This window comes from Trachypithecus francoisi, unplaced genomic scaffold (assembly GCF_009764315.1).
Source record: "Trachypithecus francoisi isolate TF-2019V2 unplaced genomic scaffold, Tfra_2.0 Contig01579, whole genome shotgun sequence".
NCBI lineage: Eukaryota > Metazoa > Chordata > Mammalia > Primates > Cercopithecidae > Trachypithecus > Trachypithecus francoisi.
Window position 1 is genome coordinate 29875293 of NW_022681442.1, and position 18250 is coordinate 29893542.

Here is an 18250-nt window from a genome sequence, read left to right on the forward strand (position 1 = left end):
CCTGTACTTGATCCTTCACCTTGGGAGGAGAGCTGGGGTTAACTAGAGCCAGTGGAAAGTATGCTTTCCTTTGTCATCACAACTGAAGCAGTTTTATTTATTTTTTTAACAAATTATTTTGTTTTACTAAGAAGGAAACAAAACTAAGTGGTTTTATTACGGTATGTTGTTTCATTTTGTTGATGAAGATGTATATGATACAAGAAAGGTTGAGTGTCTTTGGACAAGTCACTTAACCTCTTGGCCTCAGTTGTTTGTTTTTTTTTTTAGTATGATTCAGAAGCGGCGTGGTGGCTCACCAATAAGCTCAGGAACTGCGCTCCAGCCTGGACAACAGATGAAGACCCTATCAAATAAATAAAAATAGAATAAGATTCAGTCTTTGAAGTCTGAGTACTAGAGGAGACAGTCTTTAAGTGTTTCCATTATCTCTAGAATCATTCCGATAAAATGTATTTTCAGGCAATTTTATTGAAAAGCATATTTTAGATGACTGGATACTCTGAATCTGAGTCACTTAGATCATTTAGATTCAGCTTACATTTATCATTTATAGAACATACTCTTTTTTATGAGACAGAGTTTTGCTCCATTGACCAGGCTAGAGTGGAGTGCAGTGGCACAATCTTAGCCCACTGCAAACTGCTTCCCAGGTTCAAGCGATTCTCCAGCCTCAGCCTCCCAAGTAGCTGGGATTACAGGCGCGCCCGGCTTATTTTTGCTTTTTTTTTTTTTTTTTTTTTTTAAAGTAGAGACAGGATTTCATCATATTGGCCAGACTGGTCTGGAACTCCTGATCTCAGGTGATCTATCCGCCTAGGCCTCCCAGAGTGCTAGGATTACAGGCATGAGCCACCCTGCCTGGCCGAATGGAATATAGTCTTATTTTAGACATTGGCTTACTAATTTTTAATTTATGAAAAATCTCTAATAGAGTTCTAAGTAAAGTGTTTCATAACTGTTTATTTACATTTAAATAATCTATCATGTGGCAGATGTGTGTTTATGGGCACTGAGGTGGCAAAGAATAAAGTGGTTCCTACTTTTTTTTTTTCTTTTTGAGATGGAGTCTTGCTCTTGTTGCCCAGGCTGTAGTGCAGTGGTATGATCTTGGCTCACTGCAACCTCCGCCTCCCAGGTTCAAGCGATTCTCCTGCCTCAGCCTTCCGAATAGCTGGGATTACAGGCATGCGCCACCATGCCTGGCTGATCTTGTATTTTTAGTAGAGACAGGGTTTCTCCATGTTGGTCCGGCTGGTCTTGAACTGCCGACCTTGGGTGATCCACCCGCCTCAGCCTCCCAAAGGGCTGGGATTACAGGCGTGAGCCACTGCACCTGGCCATTCCTACTTTTGAGAAACAGTCTAGTGTTGGGTAAGGCTTATAGACAATAGTATGATAGTGTGATAAGTGTTGTAATAGTTTAATTTATAAAATGCTGTGTAAACACGGGAGAGAGTGATTATTTTTGCTAAGAGATTTCACAGACTTTTAAGCTGGATCAAAGTATGAGGAGAGTTTGCTGGGTATTAAAGGTTTGTGGGCTGGAGGTGAAAAACACTGAACACTGAAAATTTTTTTTTTCTTTGAGACAGACTCTTGCTTTGTTGCCCAGGCTGAAGTGCAGTGGCGCAATCTTGGCTCATTGCAACCTCCGCCTCCCTGGTTCAAGTGATTTTCCTGCTTCAGCCTCCTGAGTAGCTGGGATTACCGGTGCATGCCACCCTGCCCGGCTAATTTTTATAGTTTTCATGGAGACGGGGTTTCACCATGTTGGTCAGGCTGGTCTCGAACTCCTGACTTGGTGATCTGCTTGCCTCTGCTTCCCAGGGTTCTGGGATTACAGGCGTGAGCCACAGCACCTAGCCTGTACACTGAACTTTTGAAGTTCCCTGAATTTTGGCCCATTTTGGGCTACTGAAGTGTCATGATAGTATGTAGGAATATTGATAGTTGTGGTCTATTTCTTAGTTCCATACTCCTGCTTTGCATTGTTTATTGAATTAATGTCTTCCTTTTGGCTCAGTCATTGTCATCCTCCTCTCCCCATTAGAAAAAAAAAAATAGGAATATTGGTTTAGTCATTGTCATCCTCCTCTCCTCAATAAAAAACAAAAATTGGGAATGTAATTTCAATGCTGTCAGTATACATGGCACTTAACTCCTACATCTTTTTTGTTTGTTTGTTTGAGACGGAGTCTCGCTGTGTCGCCCAGGCTGGAGTGCAGTGGCGCGATCTCGGCTCACTGCAAGCTCCGCCTCCCGGGTTCACGCCATTCTCCCGGCTCAGCCTCCGAGTAGCTGGGCCAACAGGTGCCAGCCACCTCGCCCGGCTAGTTTTTTGTATTTTTAGTAGAGACGGGGTTTCACCATGTTAGCCAGGATGGTCTTGATCTCCTGACCTCGTGATCCACCCGCCTCGGCCTCCCAAAGTGCTGGGATTACAGGCTTGAGCCACCGCGCCGGGCAACTCCTACATCTTTTAAGGCAGAGCGTGGAACATATTAAGGGTGGCAGACACTATCCAAACCTGGGACATATGCAGGAAATGTTAAGGAAAGCTAAGAATTGAGTTTTTAAGTACAAAACCAAAGAATTCAGACTTGATTTTCTCTACCACTACCCTAGCTCAGAGCTTTGTTGCCTTATATGTGCTAATTTGTGGGTCTCTGTTGATTATCTCTTCTTTTTTTTTATATTTGAGACAGAGTCTTGCTCTTGTTGTCTGGACTGGAATGCAGTGGCCCGATCTCAGCTCACTGCAACCTCTGACCCTTCGGTTCAAGCAGTTCTCTTGCTTCAGCCTCCCGAGTAGCTGGGATTACAGGTGCCTGCCACCATGTCTGGCTAATTTTTTGAATTTTTAATAGAGGTGGACTTTTACCATGTTGGCCAGGCTAGTCTTGAACTGCAGGCCTCGGGTGATTCACCCACCTCAGCCTCCCAAAGTTCTGGGATTACAGGCATGAGCCACCATGCCCGGCCTCTTCATTTTCCCTCAATGCTTTTATTAATAATGAAGTTATGGTCGGGCGTAGTGGTTCACGCTTGTAATCCCAGCACTTTGGGAGGCCTAGGCAGGCGGATCACGAGGTCAAGAGTTCGAGACCAGCCTGGCCAACATGGTGAAACCCCATCTCTACTAATAATACAAAAATTAGCCAGGCATGGTGGCACGCGCCTGTAGTCCCAGCTACTCGGGAGGCTGAGGCGGGAGCATTGCTTGAACCTGTGAGGTGGAGGTTGTAGTGAGCCAAGATCCTGCCAGTGCACTCCAGCCTGGGTGACAGGGTGAGACGCCCATCTCAAAAAAAAAAAAAAAAAAAAAAGTTACAGGGCCCTGAAGGCTATGCAATGTTTTCTTCATACAAAAAGCATGGTACTTTTGACCTTGACTTCCCAACAATTAGTACTTAGTGGACATTTCAGATTGACTCTTCCACTGATACTAAAATTTATATTTCTTATTTCAGTTGAGATTTTACATTTAGCATTGCATTTAGGTTACTATCCTAGATGAAATCGTTCATTGAAGGGTCTTGCTTTTATTTGCATTTTTATGTTTAAGGTTTGTTCTCATCTAGTCATTTCTGTGGTTATACTGTGATAATTAGTTGCATTTATTCTTCTCACTTGTCAGAAGGATTTTGTAATCAAAAGTATTTTTGTGCTCTTTATTTTTATTTTTTGCAGCTGACAGTGAAGATAGTACTGTATCCATCCAAATAAAGTTAGAAAATGAAGGCAGTGATGAAGATATTGAAACTGATGTACTCTATAGTCCACAGATGGCTCTAAAGCTAGCTTTAACAGAATGGTTGCAAGAGTTTGGTGTGCCTCATCAGTACAGCAGTGAGTTTGGCCATTCTTTGTTAAGGGGATTAGATCAAATAGTTGAGTCACAAAGAACACTGTCACCCGGGTACGGTGGCTCACACCTGTAATCTCAGCACTTTGGGAGGCCAAGGCAGGTGGATCACCTGAGGTCAGGAGTTCGAGACCAGCCTGGCCAACATAGTGAAACCTTGTCCCTACTAGAAATACAAAGATTAGCAGGGCATGGTGGCATGTGCCTGTAGTCCCACCTACTTGGGAGGCTGAGGCAGGACAGTCGCCTGAACTTGGGAGGCAGAGGTTGCAGTGAGCCAAGATCGCACCACTGCACTCCAGCCTGGGTGACAGAGTGAGACTTCATCTCAAAAAAAAAAAAAAACAAAAAACGAAACAAAACACTGTCATGTGCTTTACCTTAGGCCCACTAAGCAAAGTGAAATTAAATGAAATTGGGGGATCTAGAGAATAAGGATTTTTAAATCTTTTGGTCTTAAATAGCTTTTATTTTGATGGAATGCTATTTTCTCTTAAAAACATATTTTTTGAAGTAATTTAAGAGTTTTTAGATACAAATTTTCAAAAGAGAATGTAATAGTAGATGTTGGCGTGTTTATTGCCTCCCAACCCCGTTCCATTCCTGCATCCCTAGTGGTGTAGAGAAATCTCATTTTTCTTAGAGGTCAAATTAATTTGAATCTAACATTGAGGTTCCACGTAACAAATATGATAAAGTATCTTTCTGAATCTAATGTGTTCTGTCTCTAATTCTGATTATCTCTGTGACCGTTTTATTTATTTATACATTTGTTTTTGTAGGTAGGCAAGTTGCACACAGTGGAGCTAAAGCAAGTGTAGTTGATGGGACTCCTTTAGTTGCAGCACCCTCTTTAAATGCCACAACCGTAGTAACAACAGTTTATCAGGAGCCCATTATGAGCCAGGGAGCAGCCTTGAGTGGTGAGCCTACTACTCTGACCAAGGAAGAAGAAAAGAAACAGCCTGATGAAGAACCCATGGACATGGTGGTGGAAAAACAAGAAGAAACGGACCACAAGAATGACAATCAAATACTGAGTGAAATTGTTGAAGCGAAAATGGCAGAGGAATTGAAACCAATGGACACTGATAAAGAGAGCATAGCTGAATCCAAATCCCCAGAGATGTCCATGCAAGAAGATTGTATTAGTGACATTGCCCCTATGCAGACTGATGAACAGACAAACAAGGAGCAGTTTGTGCCAGGTCCAAATGAAAAACCTTTATACACTGCGGAACCAGTGACCCTGGAGGATTTGCAGTTACTTGCTGATCTGTTCTACCTTCCTTATGAGCATGGACCCAAAGGAGCACAGATGTTACGGGAATTTCAGTGGCTTCGAGCAAATAGTAGTGTTGTCAGTGTCAACTGCAAAGGAAAAGACTCTGAAAAAGTGAGTATGTTTAATTTGCCTGCTGCTGAAGCCTGGGTGGTTCCCCATACTGGTAATGTAGAGAAGGTTCTTAAATGAGTACACTGTAACTGACAGAAAATTGACCATGTTTTAGAATATGTTCCTTTAGGCTGGGTATGATGGCTCATGCCTGTAATCTCAGAACTTTGGGAGGCCGAAGCGGGCAGGAGTTCGAGAGTCAGGAGTTCGAGATCAGCCTGGCCAACAAGGTGAAACCCCATCTCTACTAAAAATACAGAAATTACGGCCGGGCGCGGTGGCTCAAGCCTGTAATCCCAGCACTTTGGGAGGCCGAGACGGGCGGATCACGAGGTCAGGAGATCGAGACCATCCTGGCTAACACAGTGAAACCCTGTCTCTACTAAAAAATACAAAAAAAAAAACTAGCCGGGCGAGGTGGCGGGCACCTGTAGTCCCAGCTACTCGGGAGGCCGAGGCAGCGGAGCTTGCAGTGAGCTGAGATCCGGCCACTGCACTCCAGCCCAGGCGACAGAGCGAGACTCTGTCTCAAAAAAAAAAAAAAAAAAATACAGAAATTAGCTGGGCATGGTGGCGGGCACCTGTAATCCCAGCTACTCAGGAGGCTAAGGCAGGAGAATCACTTGAACGTGGGAGGCGGAGTTTGCATTGAGCTGAGATTGCGCCATTGTACTCCAGCCTGGGTGACAAGAGGGAAACTGTCTTAAAAAAAAAAAAAAAAGTGTGTTATTTACAGTGGATATGGACTCTGCTAAATCTGGTACCTTCAGTTTCATATTTTGCCCTTCTAGTTATGAATAAGGAAAAGTCAGTGTTATTTTAGGAATATTTGTCAGTTTGGGGAGACACAAAGTGATACTTTAATGGTTAGGATAAATTGCCAATACCTGACAACATACACAGCTTAATATGTAACCGTGTCTCAGGTTATTTTGTTAAGCTTGCAATTTTTTGAGTCTTTTTATTGATCCTCAATAGATTGAAGAATGGCGGTCACGAGCAGCCAAGTTTGAAGAGATGTGTGGACTAGTGATGGGAATGTTCACTCGGCTCTCCAATTGTGCCAACAGGACAATCCTTTATGACATGTACTCCTATGTTTGGGATATCAAGAGTATAATGTCTATGGTGAAGTCTTTTGTACAGTGGTTAGGTAGGTGTACCAGGAATAATCTCTTCTCCTCAAATATATTGTCCCTTTAAAAAAAAAAATTATCCCACAGGGAGAAAAACATTTAGGGAATTGGCACGTTTCCAAGTCTTTTCAATTCTTTGCATAGGTTTCTTTCAAAAGTAGGCATTATTGAAGACTTGAGATGCAAGTCTTAGTAAATACATCAAGCACATTAATTTTTCTCCCTTGGGCTAATTCAGCATAAATATCTTAAAAAATATGTTAGAAAGTGTACTGACTTTAACTTACTCTGACTGAATGCTTTCTGGATGGAACCCTGTATACCACTTTTATCTGATTTGGAGATGAGACACTATGAAATGTGACTCCATAAGCTTTCTGCTGCTTGCTGTGTCTAGATAACATTAATGCTATGTTTAACAGAACAATTGCTGAAATGACCTCTAAGGGGCCTGGCAAGAGGAAGCCATCCTCCCAGCCCTGTGCGCATGCGAGCTTTAGTTTAAGGCTATTCTGGTGCTATTCAGTATTTCACATGACTTTTTCTTTATCCTTCTACCAAGTGTTGGTTTTACCAGGGGATAGAAATTGTAGTCCCCTAAAACATCTCTGCTACATTAAATGGATGGACTTCTGTATGTCTCCTTTGAACACTGAATTTTTTTTTTTTTTTTAATTGTCAAACTTGGTAAAAAGCACCAGCATGGCCAAGTTTCTCTAGGGACCTCATTTCATTTTCAGGTTTTCAATCCAGCTATAAGGAATATGTAATGGACTTATATACAGCACACAGCAGGCAGCAAGGCTGACTGACCTGTCATAGTTTTCATAGTAGTCACAAATACTGTGATGGGGTTCATGGTCTTGGTTGTGAAATTGATATCTGAAACACCGTGAGCTTAGAATAAAAAGTAGTAGTGAGACTTTCTGCTTGTATACCTTTTGGGTTCTTAAATGTTTAAAAAAAAAAAAAAAAAGGAGTTTCCCTGTGATACAGCTAATTAGCTACTAAAAGTAGAGTCTCTGATTGTTAATTTGAAAATATATAACTTTTTGGGATTGCTGTATATAACAGGTGGAAGAGAGTATTTTGACCTCATGGTAAAAGGCTCTGTATAGCTTCGGGTGCGGTAGCTCACCCCTGTAATCCCAGCGCTCTTGGAGGCTGAGGCGGGCGGATCACTTGAGGTCAGGAGTTTGAGACCAGCCTGGCCAACATGGTGAAACCCCGTCTCTACTAAAAAAATGCAAAACTTAGCCACTCGTGGTGGTGCATGCCTGTAATCCCAGCTACTTGAGAGGCTGAAGCAGGAGAATAGGAGAATTGCTTGAACTCAGGAGGCAGAGGTCGCAGTGAGCTGAGATCACACCACTGTACTCCAGCCTGGGTGACAGAGGAGGATGCCATCCCAAAAAAAAAAAAAAAGAAAGAAATACTGGCTGTGCACAGCGGCTCAAACCTGTAGTCCCAGCACTTAGGGAGGCCTAGGTGGTCATATCATGAGGTCAGGAGTTCAAGACCAGCCTGGCCAATATGGTGAGACCCCATCTCTACTAAAAATACAAAAATTAGCTGGGCTTGGTGGCACATGCCTGTAGTCCCAGCTGCTCGGGAGGCTGAGGCAGAAGAATCACTTGAACCCAGGAGGTGGAGGTTGCAGTGAGCCGAGATCGTGTCACTGCACTCCAACCTGGGTGACAGAGCGAGATTTCATCTCCGGGGAGGTAGAGGTGGGCGGGGAGGCTCTGTATAGCTCCTATATGTGGAAGACATCTACCGTTAGGCTCAGGAGACCTCAATACTGGTTGTTGGATGACATTTGCCTTCCAGGCTTCTGCTCAGGTTCTTATAATTAATTCTTACAGGGATTTAAACTTAAGTTTCTAAGGCCCTTAAGAATTTTGAACCTGAAATCTGGATTATTGAGCTTAAAATACATTACAGAAAACATTTGATAATCAGTTTTTAATTTAAGAATTATTAAAAGTTAAATTGATTATACATAGTATTGTTTCTTTTCTCAGGGTTTTTATGTCTGCACTAAGCATTTATGGTGGTAGCTTTCCAAAATTATATAGATAGCTCTTACACAATCCCAAGCTCTTATAGCAAGCTTTTCCAACCTGTGGCTCAACACAGATTTGTAAACTTTCTTAAAACATTGGCCAGGCGTGGTGGCTCAAGCCTGTAATCCCAGCACTTTGGGAGGCCGAGACGGGCGGATCATGAGGTCAGGAGATCGAGACCATCCTGGCTAACACAGTGAAACCCCGTCTCTACTAAAAAATACAAAAAAAAAAAAAAAACTAGTGGGGCGAGGTGGCGGGTGCCTATAGTCCCAGCTACTCAGGAGGCTGAGGCAGGAGAAGGGCGTAAACCCGGGAGGCGGAGCTTGCAGTGAGCTGAGATTCGGCCACTGCACTCCAGGCTGGGCGACAGCGAGACTCCCGTCTCAAAAAAAAAAAAAAAACCTTGTGAATTTTTAAAATTTATTTATTTTTTAAGCTCATCAGCTGTAATTAGTGTATTTTATGTGTGGCCCAAGACAGTTCTTCCAGTGTGCCCCAGGGAAGCCAAAAGATTGGACACCCCATCTTGTAACATCTTAAAAGTTTTAAATAATTATCTTCGTATCCACATAGCTTTACAAAAGCTCATGACAGGGAGAGTATTTTCTTGGTTCTGTAGTAATTTCAGGGGTTTACTGATTAGAACCCTTCCTTTTCCTCCTCTTTCCAGTCCAGCTGGCATTCAGTCCTTTAAACAATGTGGCTATGCAGTACTTTTGATTACTAATGACTTCTATTATCTTCTTCCCCATTGTGTACAGATGGGAGAATCCTCAGCACAAGTGTCTACTACTATTGGATGGACAGCGGCAGATGTTCACAGCGCGTCATGATTAATTAGTTTAAATTGCAAGGTTCTATCTGTGAGGTAGCTCAGGTAGATTTAAGGGCAGTAGACATGAACTGAAGTCACGTTTGCGCAGCGACTGAGGCATTAACCATGTTTTCATTTACACAGCTCTTCGTACATGCAGCTTTTTATTGTAATAGTTGGAAGTGCTAGTTATGTTGTAGTCTCAAAGTAGGGGGTAGGGGAAATTGGCTGATCTTAAAGTTTGAGAGGTATAGTTTTTTTCCTGCAGTGTAAATTACACTGAGTTACGGAATGGGTCAGGTTCTCTTATAGTCTAAATTTTGACCCTGTTTCATATTTATTTTACAAATACTACATTTTATGTTTTTTAAAAGTACCCCTACCCTTGAAAAATGACAAACCAGATACAATCTCTTAATGGGCTGAATTGTTAACAAAAAATTGGTTTGCTTTGGGACTGTCTGACTAGCACACTATATCTTGTACTGATGAGACTGTTAACTTGAACAGGAGGTAGAATGCTGTCTTCCAATGGAAAAGAACTATATTGCGCTGCTTTATCTTGTCAGAAGACTAGGCAAGTGATTTTGATTGGGCCTCCAAACATTTGCCTTTAATTATGTCTTACTGTTAGCAAGCTTTATTGCCTATTAGTTAAGTGGTGACCTTAAATAGTGACTTCTGTATTCCATGTGTATGTTCGGTGTATTGCAAAGATTATAATGACTGGTCAGAGGAACCAGATGCTGTCATACTTTTAAGAAAAGTGTATTTAGCTCTGGACAAAATAACATCAATTGGCTCTCCTTAGTTCTCAGAATCTGTCAGACTGGTATTATTATTAGCCAAGTCTGATTTTGAATTTTGTCCAAAAAAATTTTTCTCATTTTGTTTCATTTTGTCAACTTAATTTCTTGTATTTTATTCTACTGACCTTAGTTTTCTGACAAGATTAATCCTCTTCCCCCGCCCTTTTCCCTTACCTGTACCCTTCCTCAAAATGTAAAATGTGACTTCAGACAGGTTTAATTCCTTCATGGGCTGTGATAATAAAGTGTCTAATCATCTGTCAGTCATTTTAGTTTATAGTTACTGCAATTTTATGGCAGAGCAAGCAGCTAGCTTGATTTGTATAATATCTAGGGAATATATAAAGTTGACCCAGACAAACTTGGGATTTACTTTCCTTCCAGTAATTAAAGAGTAGAACTGATAATACTGATTATTCATTAATTGGAGGAAGGAACATTAGTATTGAAATGCCATTACTGTTTTTAAAAATAATAATTATTATCATAGCCTTGCCCTGAAACCCTGATTATTGTTAGAGAGCTGTTTCCACGAAGTGTTTGTCAGTTTGTTGGACATTTGAGACCCCAGGAAATCCCCTTTCTCGTAACGTTCTCCGCTTGGATCTGATCTCAACAGGGTGTCGTAGTCATTCTTCAGCACAATTCTTAATTGGAGACCAAGAACCCTGGGCCTTTAGAGGTGGTCTAGCAGGAGAGTTCCAGGTATCAATATGAATTCACAACTGAATTGACATTTTCTTTGTTTTATGAGAAACCTTATGTTGCGCATCAGATGGCTGGAAGGATTGGTCTGCCGAAGGCTTTCTAGTCCCAAATTCAATTTAGTTACATAGCTGGATTTTTAAATCAAATTTTCCTCCTCTTTCACAGTAATTTCTGAAGGAGATGCTGCCAATCCCCCCCGCGCCTGCGAAGCGCAGCGGCTCTAGGTATACACTTCACATTGTTTCTTTGCAGGTCGCACAGCATTTTAATCTGCGCCCGCAATGCACAATGCGCGCATGCTTGTCTGCCAGTGGAAACTCCATGAGCAAAAAATAGTAATTATGCAAATAAATGGTGAAAGAGCTTTTGGATATTTATCTAATTATTTTATAAATATGATGTGCTTGAAAGAATTGTCCATTGCTGAAAATTTAACAAAGTTTTTTTGCTGCTGGAATTTGTTCATGGACTTTCTAGGTGCTCTACTTTTCTCCCCCCAACAGGTGCTCTGCTGCGCACAGCAAACTGAAGCGCATTGCTTTGGGGATAAAGCGTCTCCTGGACAGATAACCCTCTTCAGACCAAACCTCTCCTCCTGACATTCTGTTCTGCCATCTTATCTTAGAGAGATGGTCTATCTAAGATAGGTTTAAAAAAATAGATTTGTCATAATTGGAATAGGTTTGTTTTTGTTTTTGTTTTTGTTTTTACTGTAAATTAAATCCCCATTAATATGCCACTAAAGCTGTAACTCAGAGTGGGTAATTTCTATTCAGAAGCACTCCCCTCCCCCAGCAAAGAGGTATATCTATTAGTAAAGCATAGTACACCCCTCTTCTTTAGGTCTGCCTGCAGTAGCCAGTTAATATAAGTTGGTAATCTGCAGTGCACACCCATTTAAAGAAATGGATACCTTCCCAACACTAATCCATCTCCTTTTTTTTCTTCCCACAGCGTTTGCTGCCAATTGATGGGGCAAATGATCTCTTTTTTCAGCCACCTCCACTGACTCCTACCTCCAAAGTTTATACTATCAGACCTTATTTTCCTAAAGATGAGGTAATTGTCTCTCTACCTACCAACTTGGTGTATGGGTATGGTGCACACTTAAAACTTCTTTGAACTCACTGGTTAAAAGAATCCTTCTGTATTAAAACTGCAAACTTTAGATGGAGAAAGTTCATTAAAACATTCAACGTATCTTGAGAAATTTAAGGGAGAATCTAAGGAGTTTAGACTTCTAACATCTTGTGCCAAGTTATTTATAATTTCTCTCTTGAAAAAAGTCAGCAATTGTATTCAGAGTTGGAGTTACAAAATAGTTAACGTATCTAAATGATGTGTTGTCCTTGACTGATTTTCTCTAATATATTGGTGTTCTGTAATTTTCAATTGTGAAGTACCTACAGGCTGTTGACAATCACCTAAAGAAAAAAAGCAAGACTGTTTAAAGACAGTAACAGGGCCAGGCGCAGTGGCTCACCTCTGTAATCCCAGCACTTTGGGAGGCCGAGGCGGTCAAATTATCTGAGGTCAGGAGTTCAAGACTGGCCTGGCCAACGTGGTGAAACCCTGTCTCTATTAAAAATAAAAAAAATTAGTTGGGTGTGCCTGTAATCTCAGCTACTCTGGAGGCTGAGTCTGGAGAATCCCTTGAGCCCTAGAGGCAGAGGTTGCAGTGAGCCGAGATCGTGCCATTGCACTCCAGCCTAGGCAACAGAGCGAGACACTGTCTCAAAAAAAAATTAGATGGGTATGGTGGCACTTGCCTGTAATCCCAGCTGATTGGGAGGCTGAGGCAGGAGAATCACTTGAACCCAGGAGGTGGAGGTTGTAGTGAGCTGAGATCGCGCAAGTGCAGCCTGGGCGACACAAAAATAAAAAAATACAGTAACAGGTTTAAACATTTTAGAAGTATCCCTAATGTATAGAAAGTCAAGAGACTATACCTCAAGGTTTGCTGGCCTTTGAACACAACTGACTATCAAAAGTCATCCTCTGTAGGCTGGGGGCGGTGGCTCACACCTTTGGGAGGCCGAGGCAGGCGGATCACAAGGTCAGGAGATCAAGACCATCCTGACCAACATGGTGAAACCCCGTCTCTACTAAAAATATAAAAATTAACTGGGTGTAGTGATATGCACCTGTAATCCCAGCTACTCGGGAGCCTGAGGCAAGAGAATTGCTTGAACCCAGGAGGCAGAGGCTGCAGTGAGCCCAGATTGCGCCACTGCACTCCAGCCTGGTGATAGCAAGACTCTGTCTCAAAGAACAAAAACAAAAACCATCCTCTGTAAAAGCCAATTCTCAGTATTCCTAAAATCTTGCTGTTTTTTTTGCTGGTTTTACAAATCTGACTCAATGAATAAATCTTTATTTTACAAAGAAGAGGTGGTATTTCTGATAGGCCATTTTGTTACTCCCTTCTCAGACTGACTTGTGAGTTATATTGTTAGATTCTGCTACCATTTTTCTTGATGTGTTGCTTAACTAGATTATATTTTCAGGCATCCGTGTACAAGATTTGCAGAGAAATGTATGACGATGGAGTGGGTTTACCCTTTCAAAGTCAGCCTGATCTTATTGGAGACAAGTATGTGATGAGTATTTGGATTTGGGAATAGACCTTTTATAGCCAGGCTTATCAGATTGAGGGGAGGTGATGACTGGAAATGTATTCATTTATTTTAAATCCGACTTTGGCTTTAGTAAAATCTGAATGTGTGTGCATTTCCAGTTCCTTCTTACACTAAATGTAGCTTCCGTAAGTTCATTCAAGTACAGTGGGTCTTACGTCACTGAAGTCTGAATTTTATATTAGCAACTTAAGTTTACTGTGGCCTCTTTCCTTCTGAGCAGGTTAGTAGGAGGGCTGCTTTCCCTGAGCCTGGATTACTGCTTTGTCCTAGAAGATGAAGATGGCATATGTGGTTACGCCTTGGGCACTGTAGATGTGACCCCCTTTATTAAAAAATGTAAAATTTCCTGGATCCCCTTCATGCAGGAGAAGTATACCAAGCCAAATGGTGACAAGGAACTCTCTGAGGCTGAGGTAATACACAGGTTAAGAATTATACTATGGTAACGGTTTTTTTTTTTTATTAAAGTACTTACTAAAATGGAAAAGTACGTAGATACATCATAAAATCTTAGTGCTTTTGTAAGTTAATTTTCTTGCAGAAAGAATTCTTATGGCTTATTCTTATGACATTTTTCACTGTTTCCCCAATATTGGGACAATTTTTTATTTGGGAGTACTGTTGTAATATTTCCTCAGGTGAAAACACAGTAAAGACAACACTTTTTTCCTCTTTGTTTTAAAGATACTATGGTGTTGGCCAGGCGCGGTGACTCGTGCCTGTAATCCCAGCACTTTGGGAGGCCAAGGCAGGTGTATCACCTGAAGTCAGGAGTTCAAGACCAGCCTGGCCAACGCGGTGAAACTCCTTCTCTACTAAAAATATAAAAACTATTAGCTGGGCATGGTGGCAGGCGCCTGTAATCCCAGCTACTCAGGAGGCTGAGGCAGGAGAATTGCTTGAACCCAGGAGGCGGAGGTTGCAGTGAAACGAGATTGCGCCACTGCACTCCAGCCTAGGCAGCAGAGCGAAATTCCCATTTCAAAAAAACAAAAGATACTATGGTGGTTTTGTTGAGTACTCAGGACAATTTAAGTAATTTAAATCTGGTTGGTTGTCAGAAGGTTAATGACTTGCCGTCTGAGTAATGCATTCTACATTGTGATTTAAAAATAAGAGCGAGCTTCTCTTGAGAGTCTAGTTTGTGATAGGAGCACTTCTTAGTCTGTCCTGTCCCAACTTAAATACATTTTTCATCTCCAAAAAAGTTGTGTGCCCCATGTTGGCCAATACATTATATGATGATTTTGGTTTATACATCAGTATATGTTGTTGTTGTTTTGAGACAGTGTCTCACCTTGTCATCCAGGAATGCAATAGCACAAACATGGCTCACTGCAGCCTTGACCTCCCAGGCTCAAGTTATCCTCTTGCATCAGCCCTGCAAGTAAGCTGGGACTACAGGTTCAAGCCACCAAGCATCAGCTAATTTTTTTTGGCAGAGATGGGGTTTCGCCATGTTGCCCAGGCTGGTCTCAAAACTCCTGAATGAGCTCAAGCATTCTGCCTGCCTCAGCCTCCTAAAGTGCTAGGATTACAAGCGTGAGCCACTGTGCCTGGCCAGTGTATGCATTTTTTAGATAGTTCCTTCTTGAGGATAGTTTTTATGCACAGTAAATAAGATATTTGGACGCCTACTTGTGATACTTTTTTCTTCCATGTTCTTTCTCTTCTCCTTTTCTAAAATTCTCTACCCCTCTTCACCACACCAAAGTATTCATAGCCCTTTTTTTTTTTGAGACAGAGTCTCATTCTTGTTGCCCAGGCTGGAGTGCAGTGAACCAATCTTGGCTCACCGCAACCTCCACCTCCCGGGTTCAAGCAATTCTCCTGCCTCACGCCCGGATAATTTTATATTTTTAATAGAGACAGGGTTTCTCCATGTTGGTCAGGCTGGTCTTGAACTCCCAACCTCAGGTGATCTGCCCTCCTCAGCCTCCCAAAGTGCTGGAATTATAGGTGTGAGCCACTGCGCCGGGCCTCATTTTCTTCATAGTTTATTTCTATATTTTACCTTCTGCCCTTAGTCACATGGCTGTGTAACAAAAGGCTGGTTTGGTGTTTCCTCGCTTACTTGGGATTACATTGACACTATGCTGGTGATTGAAATGCTGATGTATTGGTGTTCCACATCTGACACTTTTCAGCATAAGAACTTTTTAAAATTTGTGGTAAAATATAAATAACATAAAATTTACACATTTTTATGTAAGGAATACGTTAACTTAAAATATTTTATGTATTTTAAATGATTTTAGATTTACAGAAAAGTTGCCGAGTTAAAACTGAGTTTCTATATACTCCTTATCCATTTTCTGTATTTGTGAACTCTTAAGTAACCATCATGGGTACATTATTATTAATCAGACACCAAACTTTATTCACCAGTTTTTCTGCTAATGTCCTTTTCCTGTTCTAGGATCCAATACCACATAGCATTTAGACACTTTTTTTTTTTTTGAGACAGAGTCTGTCACCTGGGCTGGAGCACAGTGGTGCAGTCTCGGCTCACTGCAACCTCCGCCTCACAGGTTCAAGCGATTTCCTGCCTCAGCCTCCCCAGTAGCTGGAATTACCACTAGGCCTAGCCAATTTTTGTATTTTTACTAGAGACGGGGTTTCACGACGTTGGCCAGGCTGGTCTCGAACTCCTGACGTGATTCTCGGCCTCCCAAAGTTCTGGGATTACAGGCTTGAGTGAGCCACCACGCCTGGCCAAACACTTTTTTTTTCTTTTTTCTTTTTTTTTCCCCGCCCAGGCTGGAGTGCAGTGGCGGGATCTCAGCCTACTGCAACCTCTGCCTCCGAGGTTCAAGCAGTTCTCCTTCCTCAGCTTCCCAAGTTGATGGGACTACAAGCGCCCACCGCCATGCCTGGCTAATTTTTTGTGTTTTAGTACAGGGTTTTATTTTGTTGCCCAGGCTGGTCACAAACTCCTGAGCTCAGGCAGTCTGCCTGCCTTAGCCTCCCAAAGTGCTAGGATTACAGGCATGAACCACCAGTCCCGGCCCAAACTTTTTTTTTCTTTTTCTTTTTTTTTTTTTTTTGAGAGGGCATCTCGCTCTGTAGCCTAGGCTGGAGTGCAATGGCGCAATCTTGACTCACTGCAGGCTCCGCCTCCCGGGTTCACGCCATTCTGCCTGAGCCTCCCGAGTAGCTGGGACTACAGGCACCCGCCAACACGCCCGGCTAATTTTTTGTAGTTTTTTAAGTAGAGACGGAGTTTCACTGTGTTAAGCTAGCATGGTCTCGATCTCCGGCCCAAACTTTTTAAAAATGAAAACGGCCAGGCACAGTGGCAACACACACCTGTAATTCTAGCACTTCAGGAGGCCGAGCTAGAAGGATCACTTGAGCCCAGGAATTCGAGACCAGCCCTGACAATATAAATAGGGAAAAAGAGAGTGCGCGCTTGTGCACACGAGAAAGAATGCCTGCCTCTCTCCAGCCTGGGCAACAAGAAGATCCTGTCTCAAAAAAAGAAAGTGAAAACGCGTCAGCTAGAATTACAGGATAATCCTGTGTGAGATAACTTAGATAGTGACTGGAAGAGTTATTAAATACTGCTTTCTTGTTGGTAAGTTCTGTAGTTGAGTTAGATATCTAATGCGTAACTATTGTGAAAGTCAAGAGATTCTAATTTTTCCAGAAAATAATGTTGAGTTTCCATGAAGAACAGGAAGTATTGCCAGAAACTTTCCTTGCTAATTTCCCTTCTCTGATAAAGATGGACATTCACAAAAAAGTAACTGACCCAAGTGTGGCCAAAAGCATGATGGCTTGCCTCCTGTCTTCACTGAAGGCTAATGGTGAGTACATATTTGTGGAGTTGGTGGTATTTGGGCAAGATAGGGAAAGAACTATATCTTTTTGGATATAAAAGGAAAGAAGTGAATTGTAAATTTATACTGCTTTTCCCACCTTTTATGATTTGGTTTCTGAATTAATAAGTGGTGAAGAATTGCATGTGTATTAATAATTGTGAAATGTTGGCCGGGCGCAGTGGCTCACGCCTGTAAACCCCAGCACTTTGGGAGGTCGAGGTGGGTGGATCACAAGGTCAGGAGATCGAGACCATCTTGGTTAACACGGTGAAACCCCGTCTCTTACTAAAAATAGAAAAAATTAGCCAGGTGTGGTAGCGGGTGCCTGTGGTCCCAGCTACTTGGGAGGCTGAGGCAGGAGAGTGATGTGAACCCGGGAGGTGGAGCTTGCAGTGAGCTGAGATCACACCACTGCACTCCAGCCTGGGCAGCAGAGCAGACTCCATCTCAAAAATAAAAAATAAAAATAATAATTGAGAAATGCTGGTTGGGCTTGCCGGCTCATGCTTGTAATCCTAGCACTTCTGGAGGCTGAAGTGGGAGGATCACTTGAGTCCAGGAGTTTGAGATTAGCCTGGGCAATGTAGCTTGAGACCCCATCTCTGCCTGATTGAAAAAATAAAAATTGAGCTGGGTACGGTGGCTCACGCCTGTATTCTCAGCACTTTGGGAGGCCGAGGTGGGCGGATCACAAGGTCAAGAGATTGAGACTAGCCTGGCCAACATGGTGAAACCCTGTCTCTACTAAGAGTGGTGGCAGGCACCTGTAATCCCAGCTATTTGGGAGGCTGAGGCAGGAGAATTGCTTGAACCCGGGAGGCGGAGGTTGCAGTGAGCCAAGATTGCGCCACTGCACTCCAGCAGAGCAAGACTCTGTCTTGGAAAGAAAGAAAAAAAAAAAGCCGGGTGCAGTGGCCACTCATTATTGAATTTTTTGAATATGAATTTTTTTAATTGTGTGAAATGTAGGTGCTGGCATTGACAAGC

General features: G+C 42.3%; 1 protein-coding gene across 2 annotated transcripts in view; it reads left to right on the forward strand.

Moving 5' to 3' along the window:
* Window positions 1-18250, forward strand: part of OGA (O-GlcNAcase) — a 40173-nt gene that overhangs the window by 16573 nt on the left and 5350 nt on the right. For both annotated transcript variants that reach the window (XM_033184870.1, XM_033184879.1), the window contains exons 8-15: window positions 3694-3852; window positions 4651-5264; window positions 6243-6417; window positions 10712-10797; window positions 11755-11859; window positions 13308-13393; window positions 13660-13852; window positions 17089-17248. In XM_033184870.1, the coding sequence (XP_033040761.1) occupies window positions 3694-3852; window positions 4651-5264; window positions 6243-6417; window positions 10712-10797; window positions 11755-11859; window positions 13308-13393; window positions 13660-13852; window positions 17089-17248 (1578 nt within the window). The remainder of the gene's footprint in view (window positions 1-3693; window positions 3853-4650; window positions 5265-6242; window positions 6418-10711; window positions 10798-11754; window positions 11860-13307; window positions 13394-13659; window positions 13853-17088; window positions 17249-18250) is intronic.